Source organism: Sinohyriopsis cumingii, chromosome 3 (genome assembly GCF_028554795.1).
Source record: "Sinohyriopsis cumingii isolate HCF-2022 chromosome 3, ASM2855479v2, whole genome shotgun sequence".
Lineage (NCBI taxonomy): Eukaryota > Metazoa > Mollusca > Bivalvia > Unionida > Unionidae > Sinohyriopsis > Sinohyriopsis cumingii.
In genome coordinates, this window is record NC_142963.1 from 88852022 (window position 1) to 88878125 (window position 26104).

At 35.4% G+C, this 26104-nt stretch overlaps 1 protein-coding gene across 2 annotated transcripts in view; it reads right to left on the reverse strand.

The window, feature by feature from the left end:
- LOC149803260 (calcium-activated potassium channel slowpoke-like) overlaps positions 1–26104 on the reverse strand; it is a 346338-nt gene that overhangs the window by 230154 nt on the left and 90080 nt on the right. For both annotated transcript variants that reach the window (XM_089952911.1, XM_089952912.1), the window contains exon 3: positions 14434–14533. In XM_089952911.1, the coding sequence (XP_089809037.1) occupies positions 14434–14533 (100 nt within the window). The remainder of the gene's footprint in view (positions 1–14433; positions 14534–26104) is intronic.

The following is a 26104-nucleotide window of genomic DNA, read 5'->3' on the forward strand; positions in this document are numbered from 1 at the left end:
TATTAGCAGTTATTTAGTGAAAGCTTGTTAGTATGACTTTCTGTATAGGAGAAGCAACATTAGATTAAGATCCACGCCATTTTTCTTTAAGTCCAAGCAGACATCTCAAGAAGTCTCATAGCAAAAAAACCATATTATTCCTACCTTCAATTATGGAAAAAAGGTCAATTACACAATAAAAATTAAATATAAATAGCACAACACAAATACAATCACTTCTAGATCATTAAAACTGGCACTTTCATACGTGTAGGAGAATTTTACATTGTGTAGTTGATGACATATTTTTGCTTATGCATACCCATGAAAAATGAGGAACTCTCAGCACAGGCAGCTACAGGATAAAGGAGCATGACCAATTATCACCTCACTTGCAATAATTGAAATAGATTTGTTATCAAGTAAATGATTACAAAATCTCCGATTACACTCAAACTCTTTCTCAATCTTTGCAACAAAATATAAATGTAAAATAAATGTGCCTTTGGTCTTAAGGCTCTGGCATAGATTATCCAACTTTAAATAACAAAAATCATCATTTCTTTTAAAACAAGATATATGTTACTGTTGTTTATTTGAGTAAATATATCTACTATCAGTATCTTGTCTCTGAGACCTAGAATTCATTAAAAAAAGTCACAGGTGGGTCAAGTGGATTAATCTGATTTTTATTTGATAATAACATCCACTTTTAAAGATAACCCTAATACTTCTTTTAGTTGCTGTTCTCATTGAATTGATTTTGATGAAGGCAGCTCTGTCTGATTATCCTTGACTTTTGACTGAAGTCCTGATAAGTGAAATAATTCCTTGTTTACAGGCCATGATTTAGTCATTGGTAATTATTGCAAACATGTACATGTGTTCATTCGTATTAAAGTAAATGACATTTACAGTTTCTAGAATAAACTTTAGAAGCAGTTACATTTTAAAATCAGTGCAATAGGAAACACACATATAGGAGGGGTTGCTTAATAGCTGAAATCAACCGCTATTGAAAATTAAATGATTAAAAAAAAATAAAAAAATGCATTTTTATGTATTCTATGTATTCTATTCACATATAACTGAAATCATTCATAATCAATCTACCTGTGGACCAAAACTGTCCCAACAGTGCAATGATATGTGCCAAGTGACTAATGATTCAATCAAGAACTGTTACCAAGTGACTGTAAAATGATTATCTTTATGTTGTAATTTGTGGAGTTTACGGTCAAAAGCTGGATATTTATTGAGGTGTTGTGAGTAATAAAGGGATCAAATGTGATCCATCATAGCTTGTGAGTCACTGATTAAAAATTGGCTTACCTCTGATGCAGGTGAGATAACAAGGAGACTGACCAAAACAATTATTTCAGCGGAACTGTTTAATTTTACACTAGAACCTTTCTTGAAAGACCACCCTTCTGCCAAATACTCAGGGTCTCTCAAGACAAGTTGTCTCTGTCAGCAATGATCTTTCAAGACAGCTTTTACTGTACTGTATTTTTCAAGATATTTTATGAAGAGTATTTATGGGAATCATGCTCTTATTTTCTCTGAGTGCTAAAAATATATCATCTAGAAAATGAAACAAGTTAAACAATGCTTGAAATCAGAATTTAAGTCAGTTCTGGCAAGCAGCAAAGGTTCTGAGTTTCCATTGTGTGTTTCATGCAGGGAGGATTTAAGATAGTATGTGGGTCAAGAAATTATATCACCAGATGTATGCAAACACGTCTTGTTTTGTTTTCCATCTCCTTAAAAAACATAAAATTTATGTTGATAAAAAAATCTTAACAATTTAGAAGTTGAATCTGCTGTTCAATGTTTTGAAGTCCACTGATCCGATTTCCTATTTCTGTCATGTGTATGTTTCTGATACTTAAATGATCTCCACAGCTGCCCCTTTGTGTTAGGTTCAAACATTAACTTATCACCAAATGTAGCCAAGCCCTAACATATGCAAATATTGATTTACAATTTATCAATACTAGAACTCAAAGGTGTGTGACACTATGTAACAACAAACACACTACACAGCTTACTTCACATTCATCTCTAAAGTATGTTGCCTTGATGACTATATGACTATATTTTATATACAACTTACAATGATGACATACCAAATTTTCCAATCAATGCCCATTAAATATTTGGCTTACACTCTACCGGTATCATAACACTAATACAGGGTAGTTGTTAAAAGGAGAAAGAAAAAATAGAGTCATTATATATAATTAGCTATGCTGAAGATTTGGTATGGATATTTCTACTCTGGCAATGAATCCATTATTACCATAAATCTTCAAAATCAACAGGTGTTGTCTGGCCTTAAATAGGACTAGTATTGTTCCAATGATTCTTTAGTTGCAGATGTTTACTTAAAGTTAGTGTAAGGTAGTTTATTGATCAAAATGCTACAATAGTTACATTTCCCAAAACAAGTTACCCAAAATAATTTACAGATCTCCTTTTGCCTGATAACTTGTCAATAGTACACTGGCCTGATTAACATAAAAAGAAAAACATTTAATTTTTTTTTCTGTTACTGACTGAAATTAAGAAACTTAGAAGCTCAATAATTCTTTGTCAGAATGGCTCTTACCAATGAAATGTTATATAATTATATTGTATTAATGGCTTAAAATGTCCTCAGGATGCAATGGACAACCAAGTGCTTGTACAGCAATTATTATACAATCTATACACATACACATGATGGAAAAGATGCATCAGGACAGGACAGATCAGTAGATTTCCAAAATTTGGACAGAAGTATTGGCCTCATCCACCTATTTTAGCAAGCAAATGGACAAAGCAGCCACTAATGAAGAAAGAAACATTTGTTAAAATATGTAACTTAATTTTACAATACTTACCTGTCGTTATTGTGTAGCTTCATTCCTTTCATGTCAAAAACCCATGGTCTGTCTGATGTGAATACATCCTCCCACAGATTGGAGAACTGTCAATATGATGCAATCTGCTCATTCACCCTGTTTGGGCCATGTGTAGAACTGTCATGTGTGGACTGTTGTGTATGAGAAAGCCCCTGTTTTATTACAGAAACTCCCTTCTGTGGAGAAGAGACCTGGGCTGATCTATCAACAGGGAAAGAAACACAATCATTGAGGCCACAGTGGGGCTGTGAGAAAGATATGAGCAGTGGAAGTTCTGCCTTTTGCAAAACTTGAGGTAGCAGTCAGAAAGGTGGAAAGGCATATGTGAACTGATGATCCCACTGGAAGCTAAATGCATCCACTGCCCATGCTCTATGGTCCAGGAATGGAGAGATGAAAAAGGGAAGTCTCTTGTTGAGTAAATGTGGCAAATAAGTCCACCAGAGGTTTTCACCACAGCAAGAAAAGGACTCTGTTAAGGAGTGCTAAGACTTCCATGATCACTGTTTGGCCTGACCAGGTCAGACTGTCTGCTACAACATTCTTCCCTTAAATGGATGACCCTGGAGGGTGACATTATCTAAGGTAGCCCAGCACAGAATGTTCCAGACCTCCTCACAAGAGATGGAGCATGTACACATTCCATAACCTATCCCTATATCATGAGGCCCCAAGTAATAATCAGATAATACTTCATCCTCAACTTTATTCATCATTCATAAGGGTGCATCGCTGATCCTTCCTATGTGAGGGGCACAACACGCTACCCTTAAAGTTTTGGGAGTGGTGCATCATCTCCCACAAGAGAGATGGCAGCAAGCTTCCCTGGACACAATATGTACAGTGCATCACCTCCCAAATGGGAGCATTAGTAACACAGTTATGTAGTGCTCCAAATCCCTATAAGAAGGAAGCAACATGCTTGTATTGTGCTCAACCTATCTGACAGAGTAGTCCATTACTGGGTGCACAAAGTGAGTGGTGCACCTCCCTCAGCATAACACTACCCTGAACCTGAGGCATGTTCGACATCTCCTCCATTTCAGGAAAGGAGATAAACTCCTCAAACATTAAGTCACTCCTCTGGAGGGCCCTCACATGTTTCCAAAGAAGTTGGTTCCATAAAGTCCTGGGACCCTGAAGTTTTCTTCCTATGAGTTATGCCTCTCATTTTTTAACCTTCCTTTTTTGGTAGGGGGTGAGTTTGTGAAGGAAAAAAAATGCTGACCTAGCAGGGATGGAACCTGGTGGAGGGAACCTTTTCCTCTGCAGCTCATAGGTACATCTGGAATCAGCTTGTTTCCAGGTTTCAGAACACCTTAATTTGTGTTTTTACTGACAAAATATTTTTGAATGTCATATGTACACTCACCTAGTTGTTTGCAAACTTACTATGTATGCCCCTGTGTATGCACTAGAAAAATAATTGATGACCCATTTTACCTTTTTCCTTTTGTTTCTCACTACAACGTTTTACTGAGCAAAAATAATTTAAAAAAGACAAACATGCAATAACAGTTGATTGTTTTTCTCTCCCTGCAAGAGCTTGGATATTATTAATAATGTGTTTTGAAGGAGACAATGACAATGAGATTTTTGTTTGAGAGATAGGGAGGTTAATACACAAGCTTCTCGCTGTCCTTCAATGTTAGGCAGGTTGTGATGTTATTCCTTGACACAAGGACTAACTGGTACTTTAGTTTTATATTTAAAAGTAAAATAATGTTCCCAAACACCTCAAGTTTAAAAAACATGTGGCAATTCTATCTTCCTTAAGAAACCAACAGCAGAAAATGTTACAGACACATAATTTAAATTACAGAACAGATAGTGTAACAACTAGATTTGAATTAATTGTTAGAAGTAAGACTGCTAATGTGGTAAACACTCACTACAAACAATATTTTCTGGTGACAAACTAAGAATAAGGTCCATACAGCATGACATCCTTGAAAAAAATACTAGTTCTAGGCATGCCTGAAGTCAAGTGAATGAGTGGATTGGGTCATATTGACAATTCTCCGCTCTGTGGGAGGATGTATTCACATAGAATGGATGGTATTTTTTGATCATGAAAAAGTGTCAAGTTATACAATAGTCACAGAGACATAATTGCTGCTATTATAAAATTAAAATATGCAATTCTTCTCATCTCATCAGTTATAGTGCTAGATTTAATTATGTAAGGTTCTAGTGTAGTTATCAATGTCTATCATGATAAGGTATATAATTCTCTTGATAAAATTAATTATTGTTTGGTTATTATAAGGTGGCACACCTGTCTTTAGTGATAAATTTAGGAGCAGCATCACTGTTAAATATGGTGTTAACTACCTGGGGATGAGTGAAGTTACATCCCACAGTTTAATTTGGCAAATATGGTAAATGAAACAAAGAAACCTATTACTGGCAGGAAATGTGTATTGATAGATTTAAAATAAGTCACTTATAGCACATTTTCAAGTGGAGCCCATTTTTTTGTTTTTGAATCCTATCCATATGACAAAAATTTGTGTGTTGTATCTTGTTTACAATGTTATTTGCAATGGACTAAAGTCTGCAAAACTCTGAAACATAGTTATTCATTAGTACACAATCCCCATATAGAAAAGTTGCTAACAGCACAATATCAGACTGGATAAAGACTGTTATGAAAGTCTTGTATTGATATGTTGCTGTTTCAGATTCATAGTACTAGGGCCACATCTATTCCACAGCCAGTGCTAAAGGCACACAATTGGGTATAATCTTGAAGGCAGCTAGCTGGTCTGGTGCCTGTAATTTCAGGAAATTCTGTGATATGCCTGTTACAAACAAGACAGAATTATGTAGAATGGTCCTGTCAGCATCTGAAATTTCATAATGCTGATGCAATGTAGAATGATTTTGGGATTATCTGGTTTTTACTAACAATGCATACAAGTTTTTTCCTTTCTTCTAGTTATTGTTAATGCATTCCATAAATGGAAGCCTCTCTGAAATCTCATGGGATCATGAGGCACTTATTGGGGAAGTGAAATTGATAAATTAAAATAGGCTTACCAAGTCAATGTTTAGCTGTAATTTCATGGACCCCACAAGTGCCTTAGTCATCACATGCCCACCCTTGGTACTTCCTACCCAATATGACATAGATGCTTCCATTTCTTATGCACTCAAGACTAATCAGTCAAATGACAAATATCATCTCATGTGATCCCTAACGCACTTATGGGGTTCATGCAATTCTAATTAAATATTTGGCTTAAATGCTAGAGTTTAGAGCTGAGTACCACAAAAACATTGTACCATGATATACCAAATTAATTAATTCTGAAAATGTGACTGAAATTTCAGTGAATTTCACTGAAATGTCCTTATTCACCAAACGTAACAAGGTACTGCACCAAATTTCAGTGAAATTTACCTGAGATTTTGCCAACATTTCTTAAAGTATCTGAGATTTTGTGATTGAAATTTGTTGACATTGAAATGTCCTTATTCACCAAACATAACAAGGTACTGTACCAAATTTCAGTGAATATTAACTGAGACTTTGCCAACATTTCTGAAAGTATCTGAGATTTTGTGACTGAAATTTCATTGAACAATATCAGTGACAAACAACACTTCACTGACAAAAAAACTTATAGTTTATTATTATTTTGTTTCCTGTACATTATGAATGATTTTCAGCAAAACTTATATTCCTGTTTCTGATAGCTCTAATTTTCTTGTTCATTTTGGGAAAAATAACTTCTTTCCACATTTTTTTTTTGTTACATTCCTATTCCTAACTTGAATTGGATTTAACTGCCCTCAGACTATATAACTGTCCTCCATTTTAAAGCAGAATTCACTTTTCTCCTGACCTGAATCCAATTTTCCATGACGTGGGCCATATTTTTAATATCATCTCTGATCATGTTTTCAAATATTGGTCTATCCAGTCCATTTTGTAAGGATCATTATAATACTATCTGTTCCATATACAGTATTATTGAACCAATGATCACTGTGTAAGCTTTCTGATTGGTCAAAAGTTGTACTTGCCCAATGAATCTTTGCATTAATAGAAACTGATGGGAATGAGCCTGCTTGCCAAACGTGGCATTTTGAATTTTCAAACAAGGACATGCATACAGAAACTTTGAATAATGGTTCGAATAATGTGTGGAAATGAGAATGGCATGATGCAAAGTTGATGGGAATGTAATTGGTCAATTTGTAAGAAAAATGAACACCAGGACAAACATTTTGTGATTTTTGCCATAAAGATTTGAGCTTTTCTATTACCAACTCGACCCCAACAGACGCATACACTTTTGTTTAACTTCCATCTGACAATAGCTGTAAAAATATCATGCTTTGATATATAGCAAAATAACACCATATTTTAGCTATGATTGTATTTGGAAACAAAAATTAATTATCTTGAGATGAAAGAAAATACAATATTTCAGCTCAAAAGAAAATCACAGCCTCCCCATGCCACCCCAAAAATGAAATGGTCAGTATCATGTAGTACATGATTTTGTTATCTGTTTCTTAATTATTGTAATCTAAAAGCTGTAACTAAAGTGGGACGAATAAGTTTTCATTATAGCTGTTAAAATGGGAAGTGTTGAGCCTGCAAGTTTCTAGCTACACTAATCATATATTTAGCTAGAAAACTTTAAGTGGGATGCCAACACACAGGCAAGTAATTTATTAAAGAGGGCCAGTAAAAATAAAACTCTTATTCCAAAAATGAGACTTGAGAAATTATGTAAAGTTCTGACAGAAAACAGGTGCACTTCTTAAAATCATCATGATTCACATTCTTACAACAGAATACAAATATTTAGCTCATACACATATGATAGGAAATTACTAAAACATGACATATGCTATTTTAATCCAAAAATTTTCCAGAAGTTGGATTTGGTCTGAATATGTTTCAAAACATTCTATTTGGACACCAAATGATATGTCAAACAAGTGATTAAAGGATCATATACATAATTATATTTCTAATATTCACCATTACTTTGTGAATGAAACAACCATTTAAAAAAAAAAAAAATTGTCACAAATAATGAAAACACTCTGATATCATTAAAGTTGCAAGAAGATTCTTCAGGAATTTCCATACGTTCCATATGTTCCTTAGTGATGGAAAATATTGATGTATGATCGCGATACAGTGCAAAAGTATGTACCACCATACCACTTCTGCTAGAGTTCAATAAAAATGTATGCATTTTACACAACCAGACCATAAGTTAGCTCAGGATTAGTCTAGAAAGATCTTCAGTGAATACTTTCTCTGAGGTCTGCTATGATCATTGATAAGCTAAGGTCAATCATAGCGTGGGAGCCAATGAGCCAGTCAGAAAGTCTGCATGCAAAACTAGAAGATTTCCTACAGAATTAAATGTGCAAAAGAAAAACCCTCTCATCTGTCTTATCCCCAAGCTGGAGCAGTTATATCACATTAGGTGCAACAACACATTACTTTCACAGTGACATTTTGCCATTCAGTTTTTGCAATGCTGTCATTCAAAGTAGTGTTGAATGCATAGTTTGCCTAAAAATTATGATCACTGGTTTATTTCTCCAGATGGTCACTCACAAGCTATAAAGTTGGCAAATAGTGTCTCAACACATCTAACTTAATCCACATTTGATGCATATTCCCCAAACATCAAATTCAGTAATGGCGTATTTATTGTTAGGGTAAATATGCATTTATGAGATTACGATTCTGCATGGCACATGTTATTCTTGGCACTATAACAGATTTTAAAATCAGCTTAACAGGAAGCATATTCATGTACCCTTAAATGTGATTGCAACCATTGAAATTCCTATTTTTGTCTGTCAGTGGATTGTGTAATATTTTGGTTGCATGGATTTTGGTGTTTTGACATTGGCATACTTAGACATATCTACAGACTATAAACACTAAAGTCAAACCAACCCAGTTTAATGCCACTTGAGTTTATGAGTATCGGTAATCCAACCATAATCAATTTACATCTTTATTCTTGCCCAAATTACTTTTGATCATACATAGTATAGACTCTAATCCATCTCAACAACTTTAAGCACCAAAGCAGAAAATATCTTGCAGAGAGATTCAAAGTAAATGTATATTGTTTTATGCTGATTGGGCTCTTTGGTAACCATGATTAATTAACATATTTAATTATTTCCAAATCACTTCTGTTCACACACAGTATAATCCACCATGGCAAACTTCAAACAAGGAAGACTGCCTACCATGCCAACAGGATTAAAGAGTGAAATCAGCAACTACATAGTCTTGCCCTGCTTAAGCTAGTTCAGCCACGTGATCACAGGCAGTATTATCATAAACATATTATATTGGAACCAAAATATGAAGAAAAAGAAATGGAAAAATTTAAGTTTTTCACTAATAATTTTGCATATAATGGAGATTGCAGTGATTGACTGGAGGAATGGGAGACACCCTTAAACTTGGGAGAAAAACCATCCCATGTGGGAGGTTCTTATTTATATACTTGCAGAACTGCATCAAGATCTGATGGACACCAATAAGAGGTGTTATGTTCTGCTAACTTTGAGGTTTACCAATAAAATCACAACTTTCAAATTTTTTAAACTGACACACATCATTCAGAACATATTGTTACTAATAATATCTCTCCTTAACATGAATTTGCAATGTTTTATCTGATAGGCTACTAAAAATATGTGGACTTGGAATTATAAAGGTCATCAAAACATTAACTTGTATTGGTGTCTGTCATATCTCCAAGTAGGACTGTGGATAGATTTACATACACCACATAAAAAAGTTCCTTCCCCAACTCTGAATACAACCCTAATGTGGTTTTATATGTATTAAATACCCCATTCCTCCTTTATGATTTCAAAATAATTTTAGCAGTTAGCAGTGCTGTGTGAATGGAGTTCACAAAAAAGGGAAATTTATTCACAAGTTTAATCTTATTTCGTCTTAAAATATAAAAACTAGGACATTAGAAAAAATACCTACATATGCCTTGCCCTTCATAACTCGTGCCCAATAGGGGTCCAAAAACATAAGTTAGTTACTGAGGGACCTATTAAAAAATTATGAAGGGATGCCATCCATTCTAGTCAAAGAGCACTGACCTCCCACTGTATGTCTGTCAAGCTAATATGCACACACAAACACAACTGAACTGCTGACCAGTATAAACAGCCAGGTTTAAAGCTAGTGAATTATAAGTGATGCTACAACACATAAGTCTCTGTGACAACTGACAAGATACCATACAAAACTTAAGATCACACCAAGCTCCAAATGGTCCTAATGTCAACATATCCCATCCTTTAAAATGAAATTTGTCAATCTGTACTTTATGTTTATAAATATTTCATATGAAAGTAATTGTCCAATAAGAACTATTATTACACACCCATTTAATCTTACATGGCTGATCAGGCATTTGATACTGATGTTCAATCTGTTTCCGTATCACACAACTAACATTTCTGTACTGCACACAAAGCCTGGAACAACTATTTACAACCTGAAATATTTAATAACAGTCCACTTTTAAAATACCAGGAATGATATTTTCCTATACATTTTAAACTATTCAAAAATGTCAGCACACATTTGTAATTTTAAGAATTGCAGTCATATTCATGATGATGACCTCTTTTACCACTGGGAATAATGGAGAGTAGCATAAGTAATGACAAGAAGTTTATGTGCATTTCAAGGTATACACTGCCAAGCCTTTACTTAGCTGAAGTTGACAACAATATTTCAGACAGAATGAGTTCTCTGATGAAGCTAGTGTGCAAAATGACACCAAACATGACAGAGAGGGAGTGATACTAGTGCTTTGCTGCTGAAATCTTGTATTGAAAGTTGTAAAAATCCAAAGAAAGACTCAGGGAGTCACATGAAGATTCAGAGCATGGTTTGAAATGCACACAAGTTCCAAGAAAACTATACCTTTGTAAATTAGAAAAATTGGTGTCTACCTTGTTAATTTAATGAAGCTGGATGATTTGAACCATGAACTAGATACTATACTCTTAATACCGGTAGTTACAAAACAGCATTTTTGAGACAGATAATTAAGGGACAGTAGCTATGGCTACAGCATTTGATCTCCAAATGAGTTTGCTAATTGCCACAAAGTGCTAATTCCTGGCAAAGCAACTTTAAACAGACAGTCTAAGAAATTGAAAATAAAAACTTCTGAACCATGTACCCATTGATCTTGTTCCTGGCCCCTACGAAATGATCATGAATAAGTCATGAACTGGCATGAACTGTTCTTGAACAGTTCATGCACTTGGTTCATGAACCATTCATGAAAGTTCATCAAAAGGTTCATGAACTATTCATGAATGTGCATGAACTGAAAATGGTCAGTTCATGAAATTATGAATTCCTTCACATTCTTCATAATCGCTTCTCTGCACTTCTGCTTACTTTAAAAAAATGATATTGAAAATATTCTCATCTGTCCATTCCACAGAGTCCACGGTTTTTGTTCGAGGTTTTTGCCTAACCGTCTGCGTGCTCTTCCGTTTCTGGGGAAAAGGATGCTCAACTGTTGAAATCTCGCACGTATATTGACCAATCATATCACATCTTCTTTCACAGTCATCCAATCAGGATAATCGTTGTTTACATATTTCGGTTTTTATGGCAAATTGGCAACCAGTGACTAAGTCAATAGAATATGCAATTTATTACAGTAATGGACAAAAATGTTAGAACAAAATCATTGAAAGCTTTTTAAAGCAAATACATTTTGTTCATGCTGGCCAGAAAATATTTTCCCATATTAATCCAGCACTACTCAGGTTAAGTACACAAGTATTGAATTAAAGATCTGTATGAACATTTATACATGATATCATTTAAAAAAAAGAAATAAATATTCACCTTTATTTAAATTTCACTAATATTATGAGAAGTTTATATGATAAATTTTCATGAACATTTTATGAACATAATGATATAGATATTTAATATAAATTTTTAAGAAATATCTTGGTGGTGCATCAGAGTACTTTAATTGTTCATGAACCAAGTTCATGACATTTCAGGAACTTCAAAGATATTATAATAGTTCATAAAAGTTCATCAGTGTGTTCATGAACTTCAAGTACATGATTCATCAAAATTCTTGAAGTGTTCATGAACTCAAATGATGAACTGATCATGAACATTTTAAGAACGTTCATGAACATTCATGAACAGTTCATGATTGTTCATGAAGTCATGAATTTGTTTTCATAGCACTGATGACAAGAGAAATTATATTATATAAATCATCTAAAATAATGAAATCACCCAAAAACCATTTCAGCTTCAGACTTTCCATCCAAAATATGATCTGTGGAATATTGGGGGGGGGGGTGTCTATTTTTTTTGTTGGTAAGAATCAAGTTTAAGCAAAAGAACTTTCAATTTGTTTATTAAGATTACTCAGGAACCAAATTCATTTTGAAAATCTGAGAATACAAACTGACAAACGTTTGCAACATAGAGATAGATATAACACAGTCAGCAACACCTGTTTTGAACATGAGGAAGATTTAAAGAATTAAGTCTTGTTACAATATGGTTGAGACATTTTCATCACTGAAGCACAAGCAGGAAATAGTATGTTTATTTACATAAATTTTTTGCAACTGTTCAAGTTTAATGCATCAATAATTTCTTGTAATAAAAACAAAATTAGAGAATTTGAAAGTACTGTAAATTATTGAGTTTTCTGTATAAAACTGATTGTATTTAATTACTGTTATTATATGAAATATTCCCTGAAATTTGCTTGGAAGTAGAATGTTGTATTCAGTAAGTAGGGTTTAAGAAAAAGGGTCACTTACTGGTCCAAAATCTATGTTCCTTTTGAGAAGTAAGGAAAAATCCACCTGCCTGTGAATGTAGTTTAAATTCATTCATATGTCCCATATACAATTTTTGGAAAATTCAAAGATAAAGAGTAAATCAACATAGCAACAAAATCAGGTCACACAACTTCTCAGATTGCCCATATATCTAGGCCTAGCCCCAACTGTGTACATCACATGGTGATTTTTCAGAGGGTTGTAAAATACGTATAATAAAATGCCAAATGCTTAATTCCTTTTTTTTTACAAGTACATGCACTTTACAAGTTTGAAAAGAATGTGTGAAAAAAGTGGATATGTAATAAATAGGAAACCACATCAGTTCCTTGTTCAGGGTTGGGGCAACTGAAACATAATCTCAGCCTGATAACCTCTACATATTCCTATGCTGTATCAATCTTCTTCTTTCTGCCCACTCAGAACAAAACACATATGTAATTTTGTCTATTGATTTTATATGATGTCCAATAATAAATAGAGTAGGCATGACATGCTTGGCTCTGGTCATTGGTCAATTCCAAAACAAAGAAGGGTACCAACAATAGTACATTAATGGTTATAGTCATCTGATGATAAGTACTACCTATATTATACATCTTTCATGCAAAACCCTCTTATTGGTTGGATACTGAGAAACTAAATTACACAGTAACTGCTCAGCTAGTGTACTGTTAAACTATCACAAAGTAGTGCTGCCTAGTAATGCAAAATTAAAGGCTCCACCTTATCAACAGGTGTCTTCCTTGTTTCAAATGCAACCCATCCACAAATCTTGGTCAAGTTTTCCCTCTTTCATTTCCTTTGACCTTGACCTCTGACATTTTGATTCAATACTCAACAGATGTCCTTGCCCCAAATGCAAGCAACTTACAAGTTTGGTATACAATAGGCTGTAGGGAACATGAGCTTTTATGCAAAAATGAAACTGAATCAACATCCAGATGGACAGATGGATGGAAGGACAGACAGACATAATAACACTATACTCTGCTTTATGGTACATCTGTGCAAATTAAATACCCTAGGATTATACTTTTGGTATACAATAGGCTGTAGGGAACATGAGCTTTGATGCAAAAATGAAACTGAATCAACATCCAGATGGACAGATGGATGGAAGGACAGACAGACATAATAACACTATACTCTGCTTTATGGTACATCTATACAAATTAAATACCCTAGGATTATTTATGATTTTACAATACATTGGATGATGGCTATACAAAGATAATTATAAACTCCCCTTTATAAACCAGCTGAAACATCACATTCATTCAAACAGTAATTGATCATAAACTACTTTGAGACCATTGCCTATTTATACAAAATAATATTATTTTTAATTTTGTCTATTTTGTACCTTTTACAGAATTCTTAAATCTTTATTTTTTATCTTAGAGTACTACATATTTTCTTTTATTTGGTAAGGTTTAACTTCCTGAAGCTTTTATTGGCAATTCTATATATTCACATTTTTTAAACATATAAACAACACCATATAGCTAATATTGTTCTGACATGTGTGTGTGTGCATATGTATGTATGTATGTATGTATGTATGTATGTATGTATGTATGTATGTATGTATGCATGCATGCACATATTCATGTATGTATGTATGTATGTATGTATGTATGTATTAATGCAAATTTTTTTTTGTAAAACTCACCCTGATGAAAAAATATATCATAAAGAAGACATTAAATGCCAGATCCACTTGCTGTGTTGTACTCTGTGCCCATGGAATACTTGACTCCACAACACATTCCCTAAAGAAAAGAAGAAAACATTAAGTTTGCAAGAAAAATACATGGAACCTTTGCTAAACAATCTTATTTTTACTTAATGAACAAAACAAACCATAATTTTGCCACCTTCAACAAATGGCTAACATGGTTGATTGGTGTTTCACTGCACAGTATCAGTGGGATTCAAAAACTGCAAGCCACCCTATGAGCATGTTATGATGAAATAGTCTCTTCCAAACAACTTCCTCTAGCGAGTTTATTTTTAAACAAACTAATGTAGTAACAGGAAGCCATTCACAATCAGACTTCCATTGACTACCTTAGGAAAAATTAAGGATCATTTTCCTCTGTACCGATCTTAAATGAGAACTCTAATTTCCTCTAACAAGGCAAATTCTTAGTTACAAGTATTGCATCCAGAACCAACCATCTGAAACATTGTACATCTCTGTAAGCACATTTACCTATTATGTTTACCATTATTAGCACAAAAAGCACTTTAATTGCAACTAAATAAAACCTTACATCTCTGTGCACTTAGGGTGTATTAGTACTGTATTAAGTACAGTAATTTTACACCAAATAGTGCACTTAAGCAAGGGGAGGGGTAGACTGACCCAAAAATGGCATTGACTTTTGGGTTACCCCCTTCCCCACAAAATAAGCCCCATTTTTGTAATTTAACATAAACAAAATGCTATTTTCAGCAAAGCAACGTTGACTCATTAATTATCCAAAGGCCAATCTGAGGCTTGTAAGAATGTTGATTTTACCTGTGGCAATGCTGATTTATTAATCTGAGCAAAAGGAAATGACTGCAAACAGGTTGATAGATGTTGAATATCTGTTAAATGACTTTCTTGGGTAATTGTTATAGCTCTTATTTTCAATTATGTCTGATTATACCCCCTGATGATACCGCTCCGGTGGCCTAATGGTTAGAGTGTCTGCCTTGGATGCGGGAGGTCGTGGGTTCGATCCCCAGCCGAGTCATACCAGAGACTTAAAAAATGGTACTAACAGCTGCCTCGCTTGGCGTTCAGCATTTAGAGGTTAGTGTTAGGACTGGTCGGCCTGGTGTCAGGATAATGTGACTGGGTGGGACATCATGCTACATGTCTGCGGCATGATGCCCCAGTGCTAGACATCACTATAAACTGCCACATTGCAGACATCGTAGCGATATGACTGAAAAATTGTTAAAGCTACGTTAAAAATAAAAATCACATCACATCACCCCCTGATGAAACAAAATTTTGAGATGAAATTTTAGAGATTCAGAGGGCTGTCCAGGCTTAATTTCAGTTTTGTAATCAAGCACATACCCCACCAAGTGAATCCTGGGTAGTTTAAAATGAACACCCTTATTTGGGTTAAGGAGGGGCCAGCCTAGTGCACCTGGGTTAAGTTTTATAATTTTACAATTACCCATTCAACAATATTTCATCTTTTTTCAGTGCATCACAGGCACCCCTCACCTTATAATTAAAAAAAAAAAATGCTGACAATATGTCAGTCATGCTCTGGAATGGAACATGTGAGGTACGTTTCCACAGGTTGATTGAAAGACTGTCCATACACCCTAACCACTAGGCCACTGTCTTTATTAAGACTATATGGCTAAAATAATTGACATTAGCTATATCAGTACATTTGCACTTACAGATCAAAAGTTAGTGACACGCATTTAACAAAGAATTTATTAAGTATCTGAGCATTTTAAATTATTCCTGTTCTATGATCTTAACAGGTATTAATTTTTGCAGAGCATGGGAAACCCTGTGTGCATTATTAGTGATCAATTTATCACAGGTGTTTGTGGCACATTTCACCTGGACAATGTCTAAAATGTGAGACAAACTGGAATTCCAGCAATTTGCTGTTGTTGAAAAAAATATGTTACTGGATATACTGAAATTTTATTTTCTGATTTAACACCTTGAATGAGCTGAATTAGTTATATTGTTTGCTACATAGTACACTGATTTTGTGAGGTAAATTCTTTTATTTCACTGGTTCCTAAATTTATTGATTTAACATGTTGTAGTGTTTTTAGGTTTTTGTTGCTCTTTGTTATCACCTGTAAGTTTTTAAGTCTGTTATCTTGTTAATCAGAGTTGATATGGTCGATAACAAAATGTTCATCTATCGCACTGTTGAAACACTTGTAAATAAATCTGTATGAATAACAGTGTTTTATATTTTTGCTGCCTAGGATTCCCATACTGAATTGCATGTAACCTGTATTAATGACAAATCCAACGATTTTTTTGTTGTTCTTGTAGTGTCTTACAAATCCAGCTCTATTCACTTTGTAATTAATGAATATTGGATGATATCTAAATTCATTGACCTCAATCTCTTCCTTAGCTTGCTCCATATAATTTCTCCTTCTCTAACATTATTTTTCAGCAGACGAATATCTGTTGAGATAATCCTTTGTCTTTTATTCTGATGTCATCAGAAGTGTTTTGTATGTCTTAATATCGTTTAAACACATTATATTTTCATTCACCGCAAGATACACATAATTGTGTTCTTCCCTTGACCCCAATTCTACATTTCAAACATGGTTTTGGTCCAGTATTGCCATGTCTAACACTGGCCATGTGATAACAATAATAATAATGAGGACTTTGTATAGCGCCTAATCTTTAGAAGCTCTAAGCGCTTTACAACATTAGACAACACCTATAAGATAAGAAACATAATAATATTATTACAAAAACAAACAACATGAAATTAGAAAAACATTAAACAATAAAAAACATGCTGAAAATATTTCAGGTAGGAAACATTATTAGGTCTTTAAGTTTGTTCTTGCAGTCAAAATAAGTGAGTTTTGAGAGCCCTCTTGAATGTGATCACTGTGTCTTTGTGTCAAAGTTCAGTGGGCAATTCATTCCACGTTGCTGGGCCCTGGTATGCAAAAAAACGCTGTCCATATGACTTTGTTTTCATAGTGGGAATAATGAGTATACAATTGTCAGAAGAGGAACGTAAGTATCTTGCTGGTGTGTACACATGGGTGAGGTCAGATAGGTATGCTGGACTAGAGTCCGACAGTGAAATGTAGCACAGAGAACAAATTTTGTGTTTGATTCTGGATCAAATGGATAGCCAGCGTAGGGTACAGAGCAGCGGGGAGGTGTGCCCTGATCATGGTACTCTAAGTAGGATCCGAGCAGCTGTGTTTTGAACTTTTTGAAGTTTCTGGAGCAGATATTGAGATGAACCAGACAGAATTGAGTTACAATAGTCCAGTCTTGAAAGTACTAATGAAAACACAAGTGTTTTAGTGGCATCAACTGAAAGATATTTGCGTATTGAACTGATGCGTCTTAGCTCAAGATATGCAGCCTTGCATATGTTCATGACATGTTGGTGCAATGTGAGAGTACTGTCCAGAGTAACACCTAGGTTTCGTACTGATTGTGTGAATTTAATGTTGGCACTGCTGATATTAATTGTTTGAGGTAAAGGATGTGAATGAGAAAGTCTTTGTGTTGTGATCAGAATGGCCTCAGTTTTATCATCATTCATCTGCAGCTTGTTACAAGTCATCCATGATTTCACACCAGAAATGCACCTCTCTGTCTACACCTTGGATGGTAGCATCAACTTCAGTTGGGTGGCTAAATTTGTATATTTGGGTGTCATCAGTGTCCAACTGGTGAGACACTGGATGATGATCTATGACACTTGAGAGCGACTGAGTGTACAGAATGAAGAGAACAGATCCAAGAACAGACCCCTGTGGAATACCACAACATAGATCAACTGGGCTGGAGTGTATTCCATTTGCAGATATAATTTGTGTCCTGTTGATCAAGTAGGACTTGAACCACAGTAAGGCTGTATCATGAATGCCAAATACATGTTGGAGATGGTGAAGCAATATATCATGGTCTATTGTGTCAAATGCTGCAGACAAATCAAGGAGGGTGAGGACTGTAATCTTTCCGCTATCCAACGCAGAGAGAATGTCATTAACTACTTTTAGAAGAGTAGTTTCAGTACTGTGGCAAGGGCAATATACAGATTGTACATTGCTATAAACACTGTTATAATTTAGATGAGATACAAGCTGGGATAGAACAACCTTTTCTAAGATCTTTGAAATGAATGGGAAATTAGAAATTGGGTGGTAGTTCTTTAAATCGTTATGGTCTAGTGTTGGTTTCTTCAGCAGAGGCTTTACAATGGCAATTTTCAAAAATGTTGGGAATTCCCCAGATGAGAGAGCGGTATTAATAACATCAGTTAGTGAAGGCAATACTGGATCTAAGCACTCAAGGAGCAGTGATGTTGGAACTGGATCAAGTTCACATGACTTTGGTGCACTCTTCATCACGACTGTACGTACGAAATCCATACAGACAGGTTGAAATGCTGCTAATGGTTACTGCTCAAATTCTGTATTCCAACTGTATGGTGACGACGAGTCAATTGAAATTGTGGTGTCAAGCTTATCTCTAATGGCTTGTACTTTGTCACAGAAGAAATTTTAAAACATGTCTGGAAGGTCGACTGGAGAGAAGGTAGTTGGAAGTGGTGTTGATTTGTTCCTTGACATTAGCTTGTTAGTAATCTCGAAGAGCTCTTTGCAGCTTGAACTTTCCATGATCTTAGTAGTGTAGTGGGCCGATTTCGCTGCATGGACTATATTTGTGACATTCTTCTTAGTGACTTCATAGATTTGCTTATGAATAGTGAGTCTGGTGAAAAGCCAGAGCCTCTCAGCTTTACGGCGGTCTCTTTTAGCAGTGCGAAGCTGGTCCCTAGCACTGCTATACCATGGAGAACACTTTTGAATTGATACTCTGCACTTGGTAGCTGGGGCATGTTTGTCAAGTAATGAACGCAGACAGTTATCGAGTTGTTCTGCGGTAGGAGGTAAGCAAGTTGTTAGGTTAGCTTGGATGTTGTGCATTAGTTTGGTTCTATTTATCATACGGAGGTTTCTCTTAGTAGCAGATAAAGGTGGAGGGTTAGGGACTGATACGTCAAGATGGCATATAATGCAGAGGTGATCTGATGCAAGGTCATGGGATACCAGGGAGGACCGTAGAATGTTATCATCAGGTCTATGAAGAATCCAGTCTAAAATGTGACCATGTTTACGGGTGGGTTGGTTAACTGACTGTTTGAGGTTAAAAACATTAATGGAATCTATGAGTTTTGATGTATTTGAGTTTCCGGGACAGTCAAAGTGAAAGTTAAAATCTCCAAGAATAATCAGGTTGCCAGCTATTGAATTTCCATAGTCCAGGAGATTCAGAAACTGCTCCAAAAAGAGAGATTCAGCCAGTTTGTTTTTTCTACTAGGAGAAGGGCGGTATAGGGAGAAAAAATGGACTGACCTTTGCTCTTGTGTGAGTGTGGTTTGGACTAGGTCAAACGATGTGTGGTCAAAATTGAATGTTGTGGTGTAGTTAAGATGTTTTATCATGGAGTTCTTTGTGATGACAGCAATTCCACCTCCATGAGAATTACGTGGGAACTTGATGGAGTAACCAGTGGGTGTTAGATCCACACACTTGGGCTCATCGCCTGATGTTTTTAGCCATGTTTCTGTCAAGAAAAATATGTCACTATTTTGGTCGTTGATAAAATTAACTATTTCTGTGCGCTTTTCCGGTGATCCTACTGACTGGGCATTGAATAATGCAATGCACAGAGGTATTTCTTGGATAGTTGACACAAAGGTTGACGAATTAATTGGGATTTGAATTAGGTTATCTAAATTAACGGTCAAAATTTTTTTAAATGGTTGTGTTGAAATAAGGGAGGTAACTTGAATTCTTCTTCCTGTTCTACGCCGGCCAGCTTTGAAACAGCGTTTCTTTGTTCGCTTCTGTTTACATTTAGGTAATGATGAATGTAGTCCCAGTTCGTTTAGTCTAGAGCACAATGTAGACTGGAGAGCCAAGGAATGAACATTTAAAGCAATTAATGAGGGTCCATTGTAGCATAAACGGGTTGACTGGCGAGTATCACGTGATGGCGGTTTGTTCAAAAACAGTGGAGCAAGACAGCTGAGAAAAAGTCTAATTATTCTCGTTTCCAAAACAAGGAGATGAAGAAACACATACGAATTTAACAGCCAATACATAATGAACACAATAACGAAGATGAAAACAGGCAACAAGCACAAATATCATGAAAACAGCACTAAAAAAAACGGAACAGCTGCTTCAAGCCGGTTAAGTGATAGCAGCCATCTTGGATCCCACAGTACTTGATAACCACAGTACTCGCCACAACAATTTTTTTTAAAAGGTGTGACTGATCCAATCATGAGCTATCAACAAGTATTTTTCGCTCCTGTCATATTATATTTTTTAGATAAAGTCCAATTGGAGAAATTACTTTTCCTAATTATATAGCAATGACTAAATCTACTGTTGCAAAGTAGGTGATGTACCAGTATTTTAGACTAACTGGGATAAAACCATAATTTCCCAAGGTCAAAAAATGCACAGAAATAAGCGAATTATTAACCACAAGTGAAATTGAGAGATTATTGGTGATCAAATGAGAAAAGGGCAGAGACAAGTTTTTTTTTTAATGAGAACAAAAAAGATTATCTGCAATTGAACTTCAACACACAACTAGATTTGACCTTGACAGATTACAAGGTGACAAAAAAAATGTCCACCATCTGAGTTACAGTTACACAAATTTATCCCAAAAAAATGGCAAAAAATGAGTTTGCACAAGATGGCACTATTCATGTCTGGTCAACATTTGGGATAGACAGCAATGGTATTTTTGTTGATTCCACAATGAACGACAAATGAGCAGTGACTATTATTAACAATCTTGTGGATGTTAGCAAGTACATATTTAGAATAAAATTTATGGTTGTACATATGTTAGCCAAATGGTTAAACTTGGATTATTCATGATAAGCATGAACCTGTTAAGGAATCACAGCGAGATAGCAATGTTGTCACAATAAGTAAAACCTCACAACCAGGCATGTTTACCAGAATAGACAAACCATACCACAATAACACATATCCAGTGTCTGCAGTAGTTTATGCACTATACTGTTTAAAAGATCCTGATATTAATGTTCTTACCCCAATGCATGGTGCAAGCACCAATGCCACTGTCACAGCCACTGGCACATTAAAATTGCATAGCCCAACACATCAGAGAACATTTTATTAACTTGAGACGAGGAAAAAGACTTACAGAATTGAGAATTAAAAAAATAGACGAATGGGAAAACTCTCTTATCAACGGTGCTAACAGACGATGTAGCAGTGTTGGAAAAAACACTGAAATTTCTGATCATTGTAAAAACAATAATAAACAAAATTCTGTATCATTCTGGCAAATACTGTAGTAAGGGTGCCTCAGTAGCTATTATAGACCATAACAGTCATGCTTGGACTGAATCAGTAACAAAGTTTCACTGGAAAGAACAATACAATTTTACGCTATAGTGCTATTTTTGAGGAAATGTACAATATTAATGCATGTGACCCTGCATCAGTCTGGTTGTTTCACGGTGATGACACAGATCTATCTGCCACAGATAATCTGCTACAGATAAATCAACATTTGATCATATTGTGATACCATCTGGTATACTTTAACGGAAGGAATCTCTCCAACACGCAATAAAACAGACATTGGTAAAATATAATGGCAACAGTGATGAATTACTCAATAACTGTTTTACTTCATCATCTGTTGTGTCTCATATAGCAAAACAAAAACATTCATGGCATCCAACTCCAATGGAATTTCAAGACAATATATCACAGTCTTGTGTTGAGTTTGGACATGATGGTCTCTGGAACACAAAATATAATTCTGCCGATATGATCTCAGTTGACAACATCGGTTTCTACCCTGCAGCATTTCTATGTCTCGGTGATTGTAATTGGTACTTTGAACAATTCAGTCATCCAACACACAAAATGACATTTGATTGCTATATAAATGTCAAAATTCCTAGCTACGATCTTAACAAATCTGCTGAGATTGAATCATTCAAGTTTACTTCAAAAATGATCATCCTGTGATACCCATCTAGTTTGGTCGTCATTTTAATAAACCAGAAACAAAATTTAATCTCGATGAAAATTAACATGGTTAGGCTCTAATAGTGTTATGGTATTTTTTAGATAGTGGTATTTTAATGTCACTGACTGTAACAGCAGCAATAATATTGCACAGGCCACAAAAATATGTCTGGTTACCATGCGATGACAAAGAGATCTGCAGAAAATTATCTTTAAATTATTACAGGGGTAGTCATCTGATAATAAATGCCGCTGCACAAGATTTATCATGGACCCAGCAGGACTTAATATTGTTATTGCAGATACAATGTTGAGAGGAGTATTAATGTTGCAGCAAGGTACAATCACGAAAGACATTACACATATTGCCACGATAGTCAGCTACTACAACAGCGACTCACCACAGTTCACTCATTTCAGATCTTTGAAGCTAGCATATTTGTCAATAAACCTTTTATTGATGATCAACTGGTTTCCAGAAGATGCTGTTAGAGTTGGCACAGATTAATTCAAAAATGGACCTTGTGAAACCATTTATAGATGCTGATGATGCCAGTTGGGGTCTTTGGAGAATAAAGCCTGAACAAATACATAATTATTCTGAATCAGCTGATGTCAAACCAGTTGGCGCTTATTACCGAAATGATAAATTATCAAAATCATTATTGTCATCGTCAATGAATGATCCAATCATGAGACATAGCACAGTCTATCTTAATGGTCCTGGTGGTTCTAGTAAAACAACACATGCAATAAATTTGTTTAGCAACTCAGACATGATTGAGTTGACTCCAACTCACCATCTTGCATAAGTCATGCATATATAACAGCTTCTTTCGATGGCGTGGTGATACGTGGGCCCAGAGCGACAAAAATACATACTGAGAATAATTATTTAGGATGAAATATGTACTATGTCCAAAACACATTAAAGGTGTTTCTTGATTGGCTGTCAATAAAAAACACAGCAATTATCATGTGTGGTGATCAGAGACAGCCTCTGCCGTTACAGGAGAACCTCCACATGAATGGTTAAAAAATTATGTTAGCCACCACAAAGAAATATTGTATGACTATGATGAAACATTTATGACAGTTGAAATCACTTAACATATTACAGCCTGACAAGACTCTGCATGAAATATTGTACACCGTGATTTCAGTGACACCAATGTATGATTTCTAGAACTCATGGCGATAGTCGTCTCCAGGAAAATTGTACATGATTTACTTCCACATAAATTATTTGAGCTTCACAAAGAAAAATTTCCAACACTGCCAGTTCCACTATGTTATCACCCTACAGATACCTGTCAACAAAACGTACACGTTGACATTCCTGGAACGGGCACACAACACCGACTGGTTCTTAATGATATTGTCAAGGTTCCAGTGGATGCTGTGCAGTATATGATAAAAATTCATTAGTTGCAGGGGCTAACAATCTCAGATACCAATATCTGGATTGTCAATTATCACATCAAATGATCAAATTTAGTATATTTGGCAGAATCGCGAATCACAAAAATATATCAGCTGCAAAGAATTGTCTATATTACAAAGGTGGAGCGACACTTGTTATATCAACAACACTAACAACTAATGCAGGAAAGAAAAAATTAGCTGGTTATGCACTGAAACAACGACAAACAAATTACTGTGCCTGTTGCAACATAATAATGCTGTGGAAATTATTTCCCAACAACATATGACAATTTACCATGGACAGAATTGATAGTAGTCTTGATCACAAGTGCAAAAATGTCACTCTGACATGTATTGAATGTAACAGAGGTAGGGGCACTAGCACTCTTTGTTAGTGGTGGAGGCCCAGTCCCTGCTAGTGTCTGCGACGCTGTGTCCGACTTGGTGGTATTTGGGTATCTTCAGGAATTACCTGTAATTGTTTACAGACAAATCCACATTGAGGAGCTGAGTGATGTTATGATTGACAAACCAGCAAACCCAGCCAGAATATTTTCTCGGGGCATACATATAAATGCAGAAGTCATTTAAGTTACACAGGTGGTACACACAAATCCCCAAAGTTATCAGAGAAAACTAATTTTTTGGGTTGACACACATACATGCTGTGAAATATTCATCAGACTTGGTGTCCCTGCAACATGGACATAAATAAGTTTAAAAACTTCTTTGCACATGCTTAGAAAACCCTGCATGGAAAAGTTTACACAATCCAGCAACACATTATTTGAACTGGTCTTGATAAAACCTTTGAGTCAATAAATGCATTTATTGCATAATGAACCAGGAAAATATTAACAAGATTATATCCGAGACTGAACAATTACAACAAGATGGTCTCGCAGTTCAACTTGATGTTGAAAAATTCAATGATGATTTTGAGATGATACAGCAGCGACGTGAAAGGCATATATACACTAGCAGCAGAATATAGATTTATCAGATTACTCCAACATGAAATGGAATTGTCATTGTCTTGGCAGGTTTACATGAATAATATGAGATGGCTAACTTTGTTACAATGGCAAGCAACATTCAGAAAATATGATCAGAGTTGTCTTGACAATATTAAACTAGAGTTGCTGTTACATGCACATGCAAGGCAGCTAGAAGAAACTTATGTTGGAATCTGTTAGGATTCCCGAATCTGCCAAGGTTGAATAGCAATGTCACCAGTACCAAACAAAAAAGTAACAACAAAAAATGTAATGACCATACCAACTAACAGCCAATTCTTCACAGCAAGTGTCCAATAATTTACCGCTTGGTCGATTAGACGAAAACATATTCCTGGTAGCGATGGATTATGACATCGCAAATAAACAGGATTAACAGGCACTGATACAACCACACATGCCCTGGTGGGTCATCTAGAGAAAAGCTTTAAGGAACATATCCCTGCCCGTGAGATACTTGCCCAGACATGGTATAGCTACCGTCGACTGTGTCACAGACCAGATTTACAGAAACTGTCCATGTAATATTGACAATGCATGGCAATACATGATGACCCCACCAATTGGATCATTGTTATGTTGGAGAATATCTGGAGGGCCTTGTATCTTCTCCCATGCATCACAGATCTGTGGAAATTATGTCATTGAGTTCATTCTTCATTTTATCAATGTCCAACCTGGGTAGTTTGAATGTACTCACTTGGTAATCGGTGATCTTATAATGTTCAACCTGGGTAGTTTGAACGTACTCACTTGGTCTTCGGTGATCTTATAATGATCAAGAAATAACTTTTGTTATACGGAATCTTTACAGGTTGTTTTGACAATCATTTGTGTTGAACTGCAAGCATCAGCCATGGTTTGGTTTACCTGTCTACCTGTATTAATGACATTTTTCTTTAAGATCATTATTCGGATATTCAATCACATAATTCTCAACAGTGCCTGTAGATTCACTGTGTATTTTCATGTTCCTGTGCAATGCTGTTGGTGATTTCTTCTATTTGAGAAGCATTCATTGTATGCTCTTCATATTATTTCTGTGTGTTCATGTTTTTACTGGCACATGTTGATAATTTTACTGCGATAATATTGAGGATACCAGCAAT